The sequence below is a fragment of the Porites lutea genome, chromosome 2, assembly GCF_958299795.1.
Source record: "Porites lutea chromosome 2, jaPorLute2.1, whole genome shotgun sequence".
NCBI lineage: Eukaryota > Metazoa > Cnidaria > Anthozoa > Scleractinia > Poritidae > Porites > Porites lutea.
Window position 1 is genome coordinate 26,844,631 of NC_133202.1, and position 15,091 is coordinate 26,859,721.

The 15,091-nt window shown below is 39.0% G+C and overlaps 1 protein-coding gene across 1 annotated transcript in view; it reads right to left on the minus strand.

Moving 5' to 3' along the window:
• LOC140925933 (uncharacterized) overlaps window positions 1–15,081 on the minus strand; it is a 32,163-nt gene extending 17,082 nt beyond the window's left edge. The window contains exons 1-5 of the mRNA XM_073375759.1: window positions 15,075–15,081; window positions 13,016–13,111; window positions 11,279–11,926; window positions 9,526–10,158; window positions 7,545–7,640 (exon numbers count right to left, since the gene is read on the minus strand). Of these exons, the coding sequence (XP_073231860.1) occupies window positions 7,545–7,640; window positions 9,526–10,158; window positions 11,279–11,926; window positions 13,016–13,111; window positions 15,075–15,081 (1,480 nt within the window). The remainder of the gene's footprint in view (window positions 1–7,544; window positions 7,641–9,525; window positions 10,159–11,278; window positions 11,927–13,015; window positions 13,112–15,074) is intronic.
• Window positions 15,082–15,091: the final 10 nt, after the last annotated feature.

Genomic DNA, 15,091 nt, shown 5'->3' on the forward strand with positions numbered 1-15,091 from the left:
CTTGAACACGAGGTGAATACAAGCGGAATATTCGCGGGGAGGTTAATATTCCTAAAGCCACTGTTCACCAAGATTAAAAATCAGTAAGGAGACCATTTAAGTTCAATTTGATTGACGTTTTTGACGGATCAATTCATGTGTGAAAATCGGTATGTGCAAAAGTTTGATCTTTACAGAATTTTCAAACATTGCAAATCAAATCGCAGTTAAAAAATCCTTTCGCAAACAATGGCCTAATGGATTATATGGAATCGCCAGAACTTTAAATTCTGCTTCCCCGCCTGTGAAGAAAAGAAGAGCTTTGTTTTCATCTGTCGACTCGCCAAGTCAGGGAAAAAGGTTTCTTGTGCAGCTTGTGTTGTTCTTTAATAAGTGCAGACAATGGTGGCACGGTTGCTCGAGGTAAGGTGCCGTTTCTCTGTAGTTTTCTTGACATTGAAATCTCGAAATTTCGTAAAGATTTGCTTTTATTTTTTTTGTCATAAGTTGAATTTGATTTCTGGGGAAAATCCGCGATTGAAGGAAACGTTGAGTTTACAAAACCATCTCTTCTATTCAATTAAACTGTAATTGTCAACATTCCATCGAGCGAAAAATACTGCTCAGTAAAGTTAATCGGAAAACGCGCTTTTGAATACTTTGAAGTCTCTTCTTACCTTCAAAAAAATGGACCCTAGGATTTTGCCGAATTCTGAAAGGTTCTTACTCTAAAAAAGACTGGCAAAACACTGATCTAGCCCATTGGTTACTCGCGAGGCTAAAACACTAGCTACAAAGACCACTGAGTGTGTATCCTGAAAACGATTTTTGCTTGTAAAAGGTTTATTTGTGTAAGGTTATTTGTGTTTTTCATGTTGCAAACGGTGTAGAAATAAATACGACAGTATGATAATCTCATCTGGAGTTTATTTACTTTATGTGGTTTTACCAAGGCTCATATTTTCCGCATAGACATGTAATAACGAATTAACCTTTACAGATCCTGCACCACAATGTGTAGGTAAGATTTCCATACAACCCCAAATATTTGTTATGTGTGTTAAATAATATAAGCTTGCTGCATGTATAATAAATGTAGGGGTTTGACTGCAGATCGTACCACAGCATAATTCAAGCTTCAGGCATTCATGGATGCATAGGACCTTTTGATGTTGTGTTTGCCACTTATTGATCTAGCAAGTTTTCTCTATTTTATTAAGCACTTATGGTTTTAGGTGTCGGCTGCTGAATGTAGTGTTTTTTTTTTCGTTATAGAAAGCTCTCAAAGGTATGAAGAATAAAAACTACTGCAATAAGTTCAAACTGTGTATAGCTTCTTGCTGAGTTGTGTCTTATTTTTTATACCCCCCTTCCACACAGAAACCTAATTACTCTTTTTCTGTAGTGTATGGCGAAACCTGTATATTTAAGCAGACTCCATCTTAAAAGTTACATCCTATGTTAGGCGAATGAATAGCTCAGTTTTTTTGGAAAGTTTCTAACCATATTTCAGAAAAACAAATCCATACCCATTTTATGGGGTATTTTCTTTGTGTTAAAAGGTTTCAACCAATCATAAGAGCTGCAAACAATAGCCAACTGAAGAAAACTTTACTTTAATTTTAAGTTCCTGACATGGGATATCTGTTTTATTCAGACTCATAAGAATTTGTTATAAGGATTCATATACATGCTGCTTTGCAAAATTTTCTTGAATTTTGCTGCCTAAACGAATCAGAAGTATAGTACAGACAATAGTAAAGTGAGCACCTATTTGCATTTCAGCATGTTTAAACATTGACTTTATTGATTTTAATGTTGCATTCTAATGCTCTTAAAGCCGAGTCTGCAGGCAGAGCAAGTTTGTGTAACCGTTTGCTTTTAAGGAAACCACCATGACACCCCAATCTTTCCCTTTAAATAATCTAATAAACTCACATGTTGGCCTGCACATTATGATTGATCAGGGTAGGCCTTGTGCAACCACTAAGACATCACAGGAGATTTAGGCTGTTATTATCAGTTAAGCTGATCAGTATTGAGCATATGACCTTAATTGAGGAAGGCTTTAACCCATTCGCTCCTAGAGATTTTGCCGAAAAACGCGTTTTGAAGCTAGTCGAGTGGTTTTCTGGTCACTGTCGTGCTATAAAGAGCTAAAACTTACCACAAACTGGTTTACAGGTCGAACACTTCGCGGTCTTCCGATCCAGATGCAAAATATCAGCTTGCGAAGTTCGGGCATGCGCAGAAAGCAAAATTTCGACAGTTTTTGGGTTTAAAAGTGACACAGCAGTCTTGACTTTTACTTTTCGCTTTCTCTCCTCCCTTCTTTTTTTGCTTTTCTTGCCTCATTTTTTTTTTCTCTTGCTGGGCATTTAGTAGGCTTGATTTTGGTGGGAAGAGTTTTTAGGAAAGCTTTTAGGATCTTAGGATTAGGCGAAAGGAAAGGTAGGTGGGTAATGGGACAAGATTTTCATGGAGATTTTCAGGTCAATGTCACGTGGTTTTTTGCTTGTTTCTCCGGTGTCCTTGACTGAATTGTGCTCATTCTGGTATGGTTTGAAAGATCTCTTCACTCTGCACAAGTTGGTGAAGAAAGTTGTCATTGACCGTTAAAACTGATGACGTCACAATGGGTAGAAAGGACCTGGATCCGCACGGGCGGTTACGGGCGGTTCAGGGGCGAATGGGTTAATCAAAAAACCTAAAAATGGCCTTTTACCAACTTTTTCACCTGATTTGACATGAAATAGACAGATTTGGTTGTTTTATGCTGAAAAGTGGATTTTTTTCAAAAAGCTTGGTCCTTTGCTTAACCCATTCGCTCCTAGAGATTTTGCCGAAAAACGCGTTTTGAAGCTAGTCGAGTGGTTTTCTGGTCACTGTCGTGCTATAAAGAGCTAAAACTTACCACAAACTGGTTTACAGGTCGAACACTTCGCGGTCTTCCGATCCAGATGCAAAATATCAGCTTGCGAAGTTCGGGCATGCGCAGAAAGCAAAATTTCGACATAGTTTTTGGGTTTAAAAGTGACACAGCAGTCTTGACTTTTACTTTTCGCTTTCTCTCCTCCCTTCTTTTTTTGCTTTTCTTGCCTCATTTTTTTTTTCTCTTGCTGGGCATTTAGTAGGCTTGATTTTGGTGGGAAGAGTTTTTAGGAAAGCTTTTAGGATCTTAGGATTAGGCGAAAGGAAAGGTAGGTGGGTAATGGGACAAGATTTTCATGGAGATTTTCAGGTCAATGTCACGTGGTTTTTTGCTTGTTTCTCCGGTGTCCTTGACTGAATTGTGCTCATTCTGGTATGGTTTGAAAGATCTCTTCACTCTGCACAAGTTGGTGAAGAAAGTTGTCATTGACCGTTAAAACTGATGACGTCACAATGGGTAGAAAGGACCTGGATCCGCACGGGCGGTTACGGGCGGTTCAGGGGCGAATGGGTTAAGTTAAAAATGGCAGTATTAAATTAAAATAAAAATCAATAAGAACTTCGTTTGGTCACACCTTGACCTCTTAATTAGGTCAAGTTTCTTTTATTGGTGAGTTAATCAATTCATGCATCTGCATGGGTGGCATTGAGAGAGACATTCTGGAACAATAAAACAGTATGTGTGACTGAATCAATGTATCTATTCATGCCATGGCTTGAAAGAGGCAATATCAAGGAAAGCATCCAGAAGGAGACAAATTAATATTAACCCATTCGCCCCTGAACCGCCCGTAACCGCCCGTGCGGATCCAGGTCCTTTCTACCCTTTGTGACGTCATCAGTTTTAACGGTCAAGGACAACTTTCTTCACTAACTTGTGCAGAGTGAAGAGATCTTTCAAACCATACCAGAATGAGCACAATTTAGTCAAGGACACCGGAGAAACAGGCAAAAAACCACGTGACATTGACCGGAAAATCTCCATGAAAATCTTGTTCCATTACCCACCTACCTTTCCTTTCGCCTAATCCTAAGATCCTAAAAGCTTTCCTAAAAACTCTTCCCACCAAAATGAAGCCTACTAAATGCCCAGCAAGAGAAAAAAAAAATGAGGCAAGAAAAGCGAAAAGAGAAGGGAGGAGAGAAAACGAAAAGTAAAAGTCAAGACTGCTGTGTCACTTTTAAACCCAAAAACTATCTCGAAATTTTGCTTTCTGCGCATGCCCGAACTTCGCAAGCTGATATTTTGCATCTGGATCAGAAGGCCGCGAAGTGTACGACCTGTAAACCGGTTTCTGGTAAGTTTTAGCTCTTTATAGCACGACAGTGACCAGAAAACCACTCGACTAGCTTCAAAACGCGTTTTTCGGCAAAATCTCCAGGAGCGAATGGGTTAATGTATTGTGTACAATAACATGTGTGTCACTCAGTTGGTCACACTCTTCCCAGTACTCCTCAAATTTCAAATCCCAAATGCTTTGGCAGCCGCATAGTTTAACAGAAGTATAAAAAATAGTTAATGAATAAATAACTAAGTGCTCCCTTGCCCCAAAATATAGTACATTGTACATTATTTCCCTACTATTAATTCCGTGGCAAGGTCATCCAGACATCTTAAAAGATAATTCATGATTGCTAGTAGTATTGTTCCTTCAATTCAACCTGTCAGAAAACAACAGAAAGTTTGCAGACACTGAAAGACATACAGACTGCAAGCGGTCTCTCTTTTGCTCAAAAATCTGTAAGGGAGAGTATTTAAGCAGCGTATTCGAATTTGCACCCTCACAACTCACGGGACTTCACTGCTCAAATACTCTTGCTTACAGATTTTTGAGCTGAAGAGAGACTGCTCACAGTCTAAAAGACACAACATGAAAATGATGTACCAGTTTTATGAAACCTTTGCATGTTGTATTTTATATTATACCTTCAGGGGGGAGCCAGCCTGGCATTGCACCCTCACTCATCCTAGTCATCCTTCTTTTTACCATCTATTTTTATGCATATGAGGTTGTTGTAAATAAAAAAGAAAAACTTGTATAATTAGAATTAGGCAGACATCCACACAAAATTTGCTGCTTTCTGCTTATTAGAGATATCCACTAAATACAGGTTTGTTTCTCTTAAATTATGGACAGAAACGTTTTGCCACATTTCGAGCTATTCGACTGCTGAATACAGGGTGTCTGCTTAATATGGGGTCTGCATAATACAGATTTCACCATACAATGTAGAAAATGAGTTAATTAGGTTTTCACTGAGGAGGGGAGGTACAAGAAATAAGACATAATTATAAACAAGAAGCTATACACAGCTTGAACTTATTGCAGTAGTTTATATTCTTAACACTTGTGAGTGCTTTCTATAGAGAAAAAAAGAAAAGACTACATTCAGCAGCCGACACCTAAAACCATGAGTGCCTACGAAAGTAGACAAAACTTGCTGGATCTATAAGTGGCAAAAACAACATCAAAAGGTCCTATGCATCCAAACCCCTACATTTATTATCCACGCAGCAGGCTTATATTATTTAACACACATAACAAATGTTTGGGGTTGTATGGAAATCTTACCTATACATTGTGGTGCAGGATCTGTAAAGGTTAATTATTATAGGTGTATGAGAAAACTATGAGGCTTGGTAAAACCACATAAAGTAAATAAACTCCAGATGAGATTATCATACTGTCGTGTTTATTTCAACACCGTTTGCAACATGAAAAACACAAATAACTTTACACAAATAAAGCTTTTACAAGCAAAAATCGGTTTCAGGATACACACTAAGACTAGTGGTCCTTGTAGTGTTTTAGCTTCGCGAGTAAATAATTCGTAAGCTTGTTGTATTGTCAATTTTTTTAGAGTAAGAACCTTTCAGAATTCGGCAAAATTCTAGGGTCCATTTTTTTGAAGGTATGAAAGGACTTCAAGGTTGCAAAAAACCGTTTTCAGATTAACTTTAGCAGTATTTTTTTGCCCGATGGAATGTTGACAATTAGAGTTTAATGGAGTAGGAGAGGTGTGTAAACTCAACATTTAAAGACAAATTTTCCCCCGACATCAAATTCAACTGACTTATGAGGAAAAAAATGAAAACAAATCTTAACGAAAGGTCGAGATTTCAGTTAATCAAGACAGAAAAAACTACAGAGAAACCGCTCCTTAACTCGAGCAACCGGGCCACCATTGTCTGCACTAACGAAGAACAACACAAATTAGCTGCGCAAATCAAACAGGAAAAGAAGTGTTCCACAAGATTCCCGCCTTCCCGGCTTTATCTTCTGCTTAAAATTGTTGCTGATTATGAAGAAGCATTTATTTGATGTATAAGTCGAACAAATAAAGAAATATCTTTTTAAAAAAACAGGGCTATTTCAATTTACAAACTTTCTAGAACGGAGTATAAAAAACCGGCCCATTTCTAGAACGGGGTATCAGTTTTAGGGGAAATTTTTTTTTAGAACGGGGTGCCAGTTTGGAGTCCCAGGCGGCACATACCCACCCAAAAAATACCCAAGTGCCCCCCCCCGGGGTTCCCTCCACTTGTGCCGCCATTTTTTTATTTGTTGACGCCACCTCGGATTGGCGCGCTGAATCGTGAAAGCGAGTCTTCTGGAAGTCAATCAGTTTACCGGAAACTGTTTCCGTGTGGTCCGCATAGTTCTAAAAATAACTTTTTTGGAATTAAGATATCCCGGCCAACGCCCTGAGTGTCCCTCTCTGTCCTATTATGGTTCTTGATGTTACTCATTAGCTTGTCATACTGGTGTAAAGGTAAGTATTCCGGGAAGTATAGTATTCATTAGGTTTTAGCAAGGAATCTTATCAAGAGGAATACAATTTTCTTTTATGCTGTGGATTGCTGTCGATCATGAACACAATGAAGACGATCCAGGACACTAAGCGCCCGTCCCAACAATCAATAGCAGAGTTGTGTTCAGTTGATAATCTTCCCAATGTAGTTCACCACTTTTTCCAATCAGTTTTACTTGCCTCAAAAGGTGAATGATGCTACGAGGCGAACAAACTGAATTGTAATTTGCCCGAGGAGGGGTATGAAACAGCGAGTCGAACAGTTATACACAGTCAGTGTTTATATTAGAAACATACAGTGTACGAATAATTATTGTTGAGGTATTACTGTATACCCATTATAATTTTAAATATAATAGCTTTCAAGGCTCCTTGATTGATTAAAATCTTTGGGCATTCATTGTTTGCGTTATGTTTGTGTTTATTTACATTAGCTCGCCTGTTTAAAACTCGTGCATCAACTAATATGACTGAACAACCTCGCTTGGGGTATCACCTGGGATACTGCTAACAAACAGCTTAGGTTGAGATTTCATGTCAGAAATAGGCCTTGCATGTGCAGGCAGCAATGAAGCAAGAAGACAAATTAAGTAAAAGTAATGCTTAATTTTATTGTTTCTGCCGAAACTTTAATTTTTTCAGATCTGACTCATTGACTCATTGACTCATGACTCATGACTCAATGACTCATTTGACTCGTAAAACATCCGTTCTCGCTCCTTAAATTAAGTATAGATTTTATAAGTTTTTAAACAGAAGCCTCGCTGTTAGGCTTGGTTAAATCTATATATTAGGCAAAAGTATTTACGACTGTATCTTACCAGCTTGATCATGATGATCTTGCTCCCTTGTACAAGGTTCTATGAACACCACAGGTGACAAATCACTAGAATCCTTTACCCCTCCTTGATCAGGACCTGATGGAATACAAACCAGTAAAAAAAGACACTTTCATTCTTGACTTCCATGGCTTAGAAGAGTTTCACAAGTGGGAAGAACATTTTTGTTTTGTTTGTTTTTTGCTTTACTAATCACGACCAAGAGAGAATGAGCTAATTAATTCTCTCTTCCTGCTTCTCAACACATTTATAATTACTAGCAGTAATCAAAGGTTATGGTGCGTCGCTTTAAGGAATTACGCACTGCATAAGAATAGTCAGTACTTCCCTGATCAGACTATAAATCTAAAAAGTATTTACAAAAGAAAGAGATTACTTGCTTTGAGCGCAGATCCATTTCATTCAGATAGGGGTTGAAATCTCGCCAGGTTTTAGTAAAACATTTTGCCTCGCTTTCGTGCGGGCTCAACAACACAGCTGGCATTGCAATGCTGGCTCAACCACGTGCGTTACTCGATTCGCTTCCCGCGTTATCAAGTATTTGAACGGACTTTTATCTTTTTTACATTTTATTTAATATTTTACTAAAAGAGAATGAGCTACATAGTCTTTGATTCCAATGAGTAATGCAAGAAAATTGTAATTGTCATTTTTATTGTAAATATAAACCAAATGTTATCTTATACTTTAGGCTTTAATAAGTAGGTTTCCCAAAAGTAGGCTATGTGTAGCCAACTGAAATCGTGTGAATCGTTAATAAAGTTGTTCAGTTCAGCAGTTCAGTATAGACTTGCCACAAGTCGACTGCATGAGCGCCGAAGGCCCGAGGGACGCTCGCGAAGCTGTATTTTATATAAGAAACGTAAAACCATAAGGCGGTCCTTGATCGATCTATCGTCGTTTGCCAGAAAGCATGGAGCACAGCGATGTAGATCTTAACTCGAAACAATAAAAACACAATTTTGTGGCTTTAATCGCCTGCACAAGAAAACCTTCACTCCATTCGGACTGCATCTGCAGACTTTGCTTGCGATAACTATCTGTCGAGTCACGCCCAATAGGGGCTTTAAATTTGACCAGCGAGTGTCATTAGGCTGATTTAGCAACAGGACGGGAACGTTAGTTGATGACGCGAAAACGCGCGGAAAGGACTAAACACGACGTCCGGTGCCCAATTTGCCCCTCTGCCATTGGTCAAGCCAGTTGTTTGATTTGCGCGCGCCGTCGTCAACTGACGTTCCCGTTCTGTTGCTATATCAGCCTATTAACACCATTAACACGAAGTAAAGAAACCGCTTTTAAGACTGTTCGTTATACAACTGAAGATTTGTGTCGGTCCAGAAAGTTGATCTCCCCGCTAAAAAAAGCTAAGTACGTGGATCTCGCCTGGTCAGGTGCAAACGGCCAGGGTTAACCTCCTCCTTGCATGTTCTCGTTTTTTAGTGAAGGCGTTGAATGCAAGACCCGAACGCTCTAATGCAAATCCTTTCAGATATGTGTCAGCATCATCCTTCGTCTCCCCCTTTTTTTTGTTCTAGATATAACGTGCACTGCGAGTGGAAGCTACGTTTTCTGCGGTGTGGGCGTGGCTATCTAGTCGGTTTCATTAATGCTCATCACTGCCAAATAAGGCACAAAAGATGTTGGGCCAAAATATAAACGAAGTATTATGAATGAATGGAAATAGCGAAAAACATAACATGATAAAAAAATTCAAATTTCAAATGAACTGTATTTTTCTAAAATCGTAATTATTCAGCGTTTGATTATCAACATCTATCATCAAGCCAAGTAGACAAATAAGAGCAAAAATCTAAATTTTCACTATAGCTGCAGTTTCGTTTGTTAATTCTAATCAGCCAATATATCTTGTTTTTCTCCCTCACTCATGCAGTTACAATCAATGAGTACCCCGACTCTCAGTCAACGATTTAACTCTGATTAAGATGGCCCATAAACATACCTGTAATTTTCGAGAGAAGCTTGTAACAAGCTCTGTATTCCTCCTCCTTTATAGTAGTCGTGAGTTTAACTTTAGCTAGACCAAACGTCTTAAGAAGTTCCTCTGTCACAAGGAACTTTTGTGCCATTTCGTTAAGATAACCTGTGCTATAGTCTTCCCACAGTCTTTCCAGGATCTCAAGAGAGCTAAATTCTACCATGACTATTAAGCTACCACTGGTAACGTCCAAAATACGAGCTTTAAGCCCCCTTTCAATGTACTGAACAAACCCGTTAAACTCCTCTGGTGTTAATGGATCAACTTTCTTCAAGTATTTTATCGCAATGAAATTCAGAACTTCCTGTGAGGGGTGAACAGCTCTATTTTCGATATTTTTTCGCTTACGACCAGACGTAATCTCCGCTCTGGGTGTTTCTGAGGTACCAGGTACTACTGCCGGCCCCTGGACTTCTTCCTGAGATTCAACTGGGGCTAATACCTCTCTGGTCTCCATTTGTAGACATGCTGTGGCTACAGTCTGCAGTTCATTCGAGTTGAACGATATACGCGCAGTTTGGGTTTCCATTCTTGTAGACGCGTCTAGTTCGCCAAGGGTTACCATTTCCTCACAATCAATCAGTATTGGAAGGACAGCTGTTAAGATTAAAAGGAAATTATTCAAACTAGGTTCGGCTTACCCTGATCATACTTTCTATCCTTCTATAATCCGATGACCATCGTTTTAAAACCACTAACAATCTATCGCTTTTTTAGTCCTTGTCTACTAACGTCTGAATCACGAGGGGCAGAGGACTTGTTTGACCATGATTAATTGCAGTTTTAAAATAGTGGTTGCGGTTTATTAATATGATGTGTAACAGATCGAGAGAGCTGAAACGCAGAGGGGGGGGGGGGGGGGGGGGGTCATCGAAATAATCATTGTAAATGGGTTTTTAGTTGAGTGTATCATGTTCCCAGGACACACTTAACTCTTCTGGACCACGTGCTCTGGGTCAAGTTGTGCAAAGCGCGGTTGACGATATACTTGTTGGCTATACACTACAAGCGGAGTTAGTTTTAAGTAAGCACTTCTTTCACGTTACTACCCACATAAACAAGGCGACAATATTAACAGAAAAGAGGCCCTAAATGAAGGGCGAAAGACAGTTATGGATTCATCTAATAGCGGTGTTACTACTTTCGGGTTGACCGTTACTGGTGGGGCCGTTACTTTGGGGATCAAAAGAAAAGTAAAAAGTAGATGTTACTTTCGGGTAGCCGTTATTTTCAAAGAGACCGTTACTTTCGGAATTCTACAGCAAATGCATATCATAACTATAACAACACCTGAGGTAGGAGTATAAAGTCTGTGGGAACATTCGCTGACAAGCTAAATACATTTTTATTGAAATTCGTTAACTTTCATTTGAATTATTTATTTCAGGCATTTTCTCGGCCCCACTAGTATCAGTGCTATAAATACTGTCGAATACAAAAAAGGACATTGTTATTTCTATTACACGATTTACAATAAAAGCTAAGAGTCTATACGTGTTGGGATGTCTGCAAATTAAAGGGGTTTAAAAAATTATGGGAAAAATTGCTAGTTGCTAAATCCATCGCCTTTTCCCATTGATACACAAGTCAAAGTCTTTCCTCGTTTAAAACCTAAAAATTGGCAGATCCACCACTACTTTTTTTTTTCAATCTCTGGTAATTAAGGATGGTATCCATATAGACACCCGAGCTGCAAAAGGTCTACTGCAAAGCATACCTGTCTCCTCAGAAACTTTTTCACTCAAAAGTTCATTCAGCTTGTCTTTGATTTCGTCTTCTACCTTCTTCCACTGTTTGAGCAGTTCTCTCAAATGTTCCTCATCGAGAAATTCAATGTCCTGGCCTTTTATTTCATCAATGACATCGCTATAATCAGCTCCTCCCAACCTCACTAGTGTGTCACGGATATGCTGCCAGTAGCTACTAAATACAGTATCACTTATAGAGCCTTCCGTGGCATGTTTGGACACGACGTTCATGAAGTACTTAATACGCGCAATGTCAGACTCGCGACTGGTGTCTGCTATAAGAGGAGGTGTGTCCCAACCAGCGGGTGGAGGACTCAGATTACAAATTGTCCTTAGAAGCACAATCAAGAGGGGGATATCAAAGCTTGCAGATGAAACTTCAGTGGGTGTGGCAGGGTACAATTTACTCCAATGAAATGAAGAAAGGACTCCTTTCTTTCGCAGTAACTGTAGTCTGGAGTGCACCGGGTCACGCTTCAATAATTCTCGAAGATTCTCCGGTGGAATTATGCTTTCAAATGTATCTCTTAGCACACGCGAGCCTATGCTGATCAGCAGGCGACATAAACGAGAATAATTGGTTTTCCCTTGAGTGGACTTTGAAACTGAAGAGGATTCTACAACCAACAACAAGAGTCACCATTACATACAGTCCTAATTCTTCAGACAGTACTCAAAAAGAGACCACCACTATTCCAAGTCACTGTACAATAGTTAATTGACCAATTTTTCGGTTAGATGAAAAGCCAGATCTACCTTATTGGTATTTATTCTCGCGGGTCTTTTAATTTTGCGTTTTTCGCGATTGTTAAAAAAATCGCGCAATTAAAGACCCGCGAATAAAAATCTTCGCGAAATTTAATAACTGTCAGAAAATTCAAATCACAGAAAAAGAATGATTAACATGTCGAATAAAATCAAGATATACAGGATATGTATCGACAAATACACAAATTATTAACTGATTTTAGTGGTAAGTTCCATTCTGTATCTTCTGTTGTGAAAGAACGATAACACTCTTAGAAGTTATTTGCGTTTTGCCTCTTCCAGTTTTAAAAGTAACTTTGAAAATATCGTTTATTACAGGTTTAAACTACACAAGCTTATAACCAAGAACGAGAAGTCCAAAGACTACTGCAAAGCTGATTTAAAACAACGTTTATTGTTTTTTTTATAACAATATTTCGGCTGGCCATACCAGCCTTCTTCAGGCTTATAACATTTTTCTAGTTGCAAAAATAAAGAAGAAAAGCGTATCTACAATCAATTCCTGTTGTCGTATCCGCTTGTAAAAAGAAAGCTTTAAGCGAACGACCTGCTTCGAGGTACGTTTATCTAGTATTCGCCACTTCAAACACAAAGCCGGCTAAAATACTTGTACTGCAACAAAGGGAACAAGGTTTCAAATAAGATTTGCCTCCCTGAATAAAAACTGTTGTTGTTGTTGTTGAAAAATTATTCACGTTTTGATTGTCTTTCATGAATATTGTGCAATTAAGGTTCCTCTCTTTTCTATGAATGCCGCTTTAGCTGAAGTTGAATAGAACCTCAAAATAAGTGGCATAATACCTCAAAAGGTAAATCATTACAAGGGCTCCTTAAATTATATTGATTAATTAGTTTTTAAACATAAGCCTCGCTGTTAGGCTTGGTTAAATCTATCTATATATTAGACAAAAGTATTTATAAATACAACTGTATCTTACCAGCTTGGTCATGATAAGCTTGCTCACTTGTACAAGATTCTGTGAACACCCCAGATGAAAGATCACTGGCATCTTTTACCCCCCCTTGCTCAGGACCTGATGGAATACAAACCAGTAGGTCACAGTTACAAGTTATATCGTTACTGAAAAAGCAAAGCAAAACAAAAGAAAAAACACTTTCATTCTTGACTTCCATGGATTAGGAGAGTTTCACAAGTGGGAAGAACTTTTTTGGTTTTGTTTGTTTTTTGCTTTACTAATCAAGACCAAGAGAGAATGAGCTAATTAATTCTCTCTTCCTCTTGTCAACACATTATTCAGGGCTTCTGATATTTCGCGGAAAAAAAGCAAAATTTCGCGGGATTTTCAGGGGCAAATTCGCGGAAAAATCGGCCGATTTCGCGGGATTTTCGCGGGAAAAAGTCAAAATTCGCGGAACAATCGGCCGATTTCAGGCGATTTTCGCGGGAAAAAAGTCAAAATTCTCAGAAAAATCGGCCCGTTTCGCGGGATTTTAGAGGAAAAGAGTCAATTTTCGAAGGATTTTCAGGGCAAATAATTTCCTAAGAATTTCTTAGGAAAATCGGCCGATTTCACGAGAAGTTTCGGGGGAAAACTTCGCCAAGAGACAATCAGTAAAAAACAGCCGATTTCGCTGGGTTTTTTTTGGCAAATTTCGCTAAAATCGATCAATTTTGCGTCGATATGACAAGCGTTGGTGAACGTTTTTTTTTAACACGGATAATCATTTGCTCTTTCAACAACACAGTTCGCTCGAGAAATGAACGCATGTTAAAGCTATCAACATTATGGTTAGTGCCCAGTTTTTCGCAACGTTCATCTAAAAACGCCTGGTAGTTTTGGGATGTTGTTTACTCGTTGCAGTGATGAAGTTTCAAGCTACATTTGGAATTTGGGGTTAATAAAACCGGTCTAATAGCCAAGATAAGTATTAAATATGTTTTGCCGACATGTATTTGGAAATATTTCTGGCGCATTTCGCGGTATTTTGCGTTTTTTGGGGAATTTCGCGGGATTTCGCGGAAATACCTGAATTTCGCGGGTCCGCGACCGCGCGAAATATCAGAAGCCCTGATTATTATAATTACTAGTAGTAATCAAAGATTATGGTGCGTCGCTTTAAGGAATTACGCACTGCATAAGAAAAATCAGTACTTTCCTGATCAGGCTATAAATCTAAAAGGTTATCACAAAAGAAAGAGATTTATTGCTGAGAGAGCAGATCCATTTCATTCAAATGAAGGTTGAAATCTCGCCAGACGCTGGTAGGATATTTTGCCTCGCTTTCGTGCGGCTCAACAACACACAACACAGCTGTCCATTGCAATGCTGGCTCAACCATATGCTTCACTCGATACGCTTCCCGCTTTATTTTTCAAGTATTTGGACGGACTTGTATGTTTTTTACTGCATTTTATTTAATCTTTTACCAAGAGAGAAGGAGTTACAAAGTCTGTTTCCTATAAGTAAATATTAAACCGAATGTAATCTTATACTTAAGATTTTAACAATTAGGTGTCCCAAATATAGGCCACGTGTAGCCATCTGAAAGCGTGTGAAACGTTAATGAGGTTGGTTAGTTCAGTTCAGTATAGACTTGCCACAAGACGAACTGCGTGAGCGCTGAAAGCGCGAGGGACGCTCGCGAAACTGTATTTTGAGAATCTTAAAATTATGAGGCGCGCGGTCCTTGATCTATCATTGTTTGCAACAAAGAATAGAGCACAGGTGTGTCGATCTTAACTTGAAACAAATAAAAATACAATTCCGTGGTTTTTAAATCCTCCACGAGAAACCCTTACTCCATTCGGACTGCTCTGCAGACTTGGCTTGCCATAATTATCTGTCGAGCCACGCCTAAGAGGGGCTTTAAATTTGACCTACGAGAATGTCATTAGCACGACGGAAAGAAATCGGTTTTAAGACTGTTCGTCACACAACCGAAGATTTGTGTCGGTCCAGAAAGTTGACCTCGACTGGTCAGGTACAAACAGCCAGGGTTAACCTCCTATTGCGACGAGCTTAGAGAGAGCATTACCTTGCATGTTCTTGTTT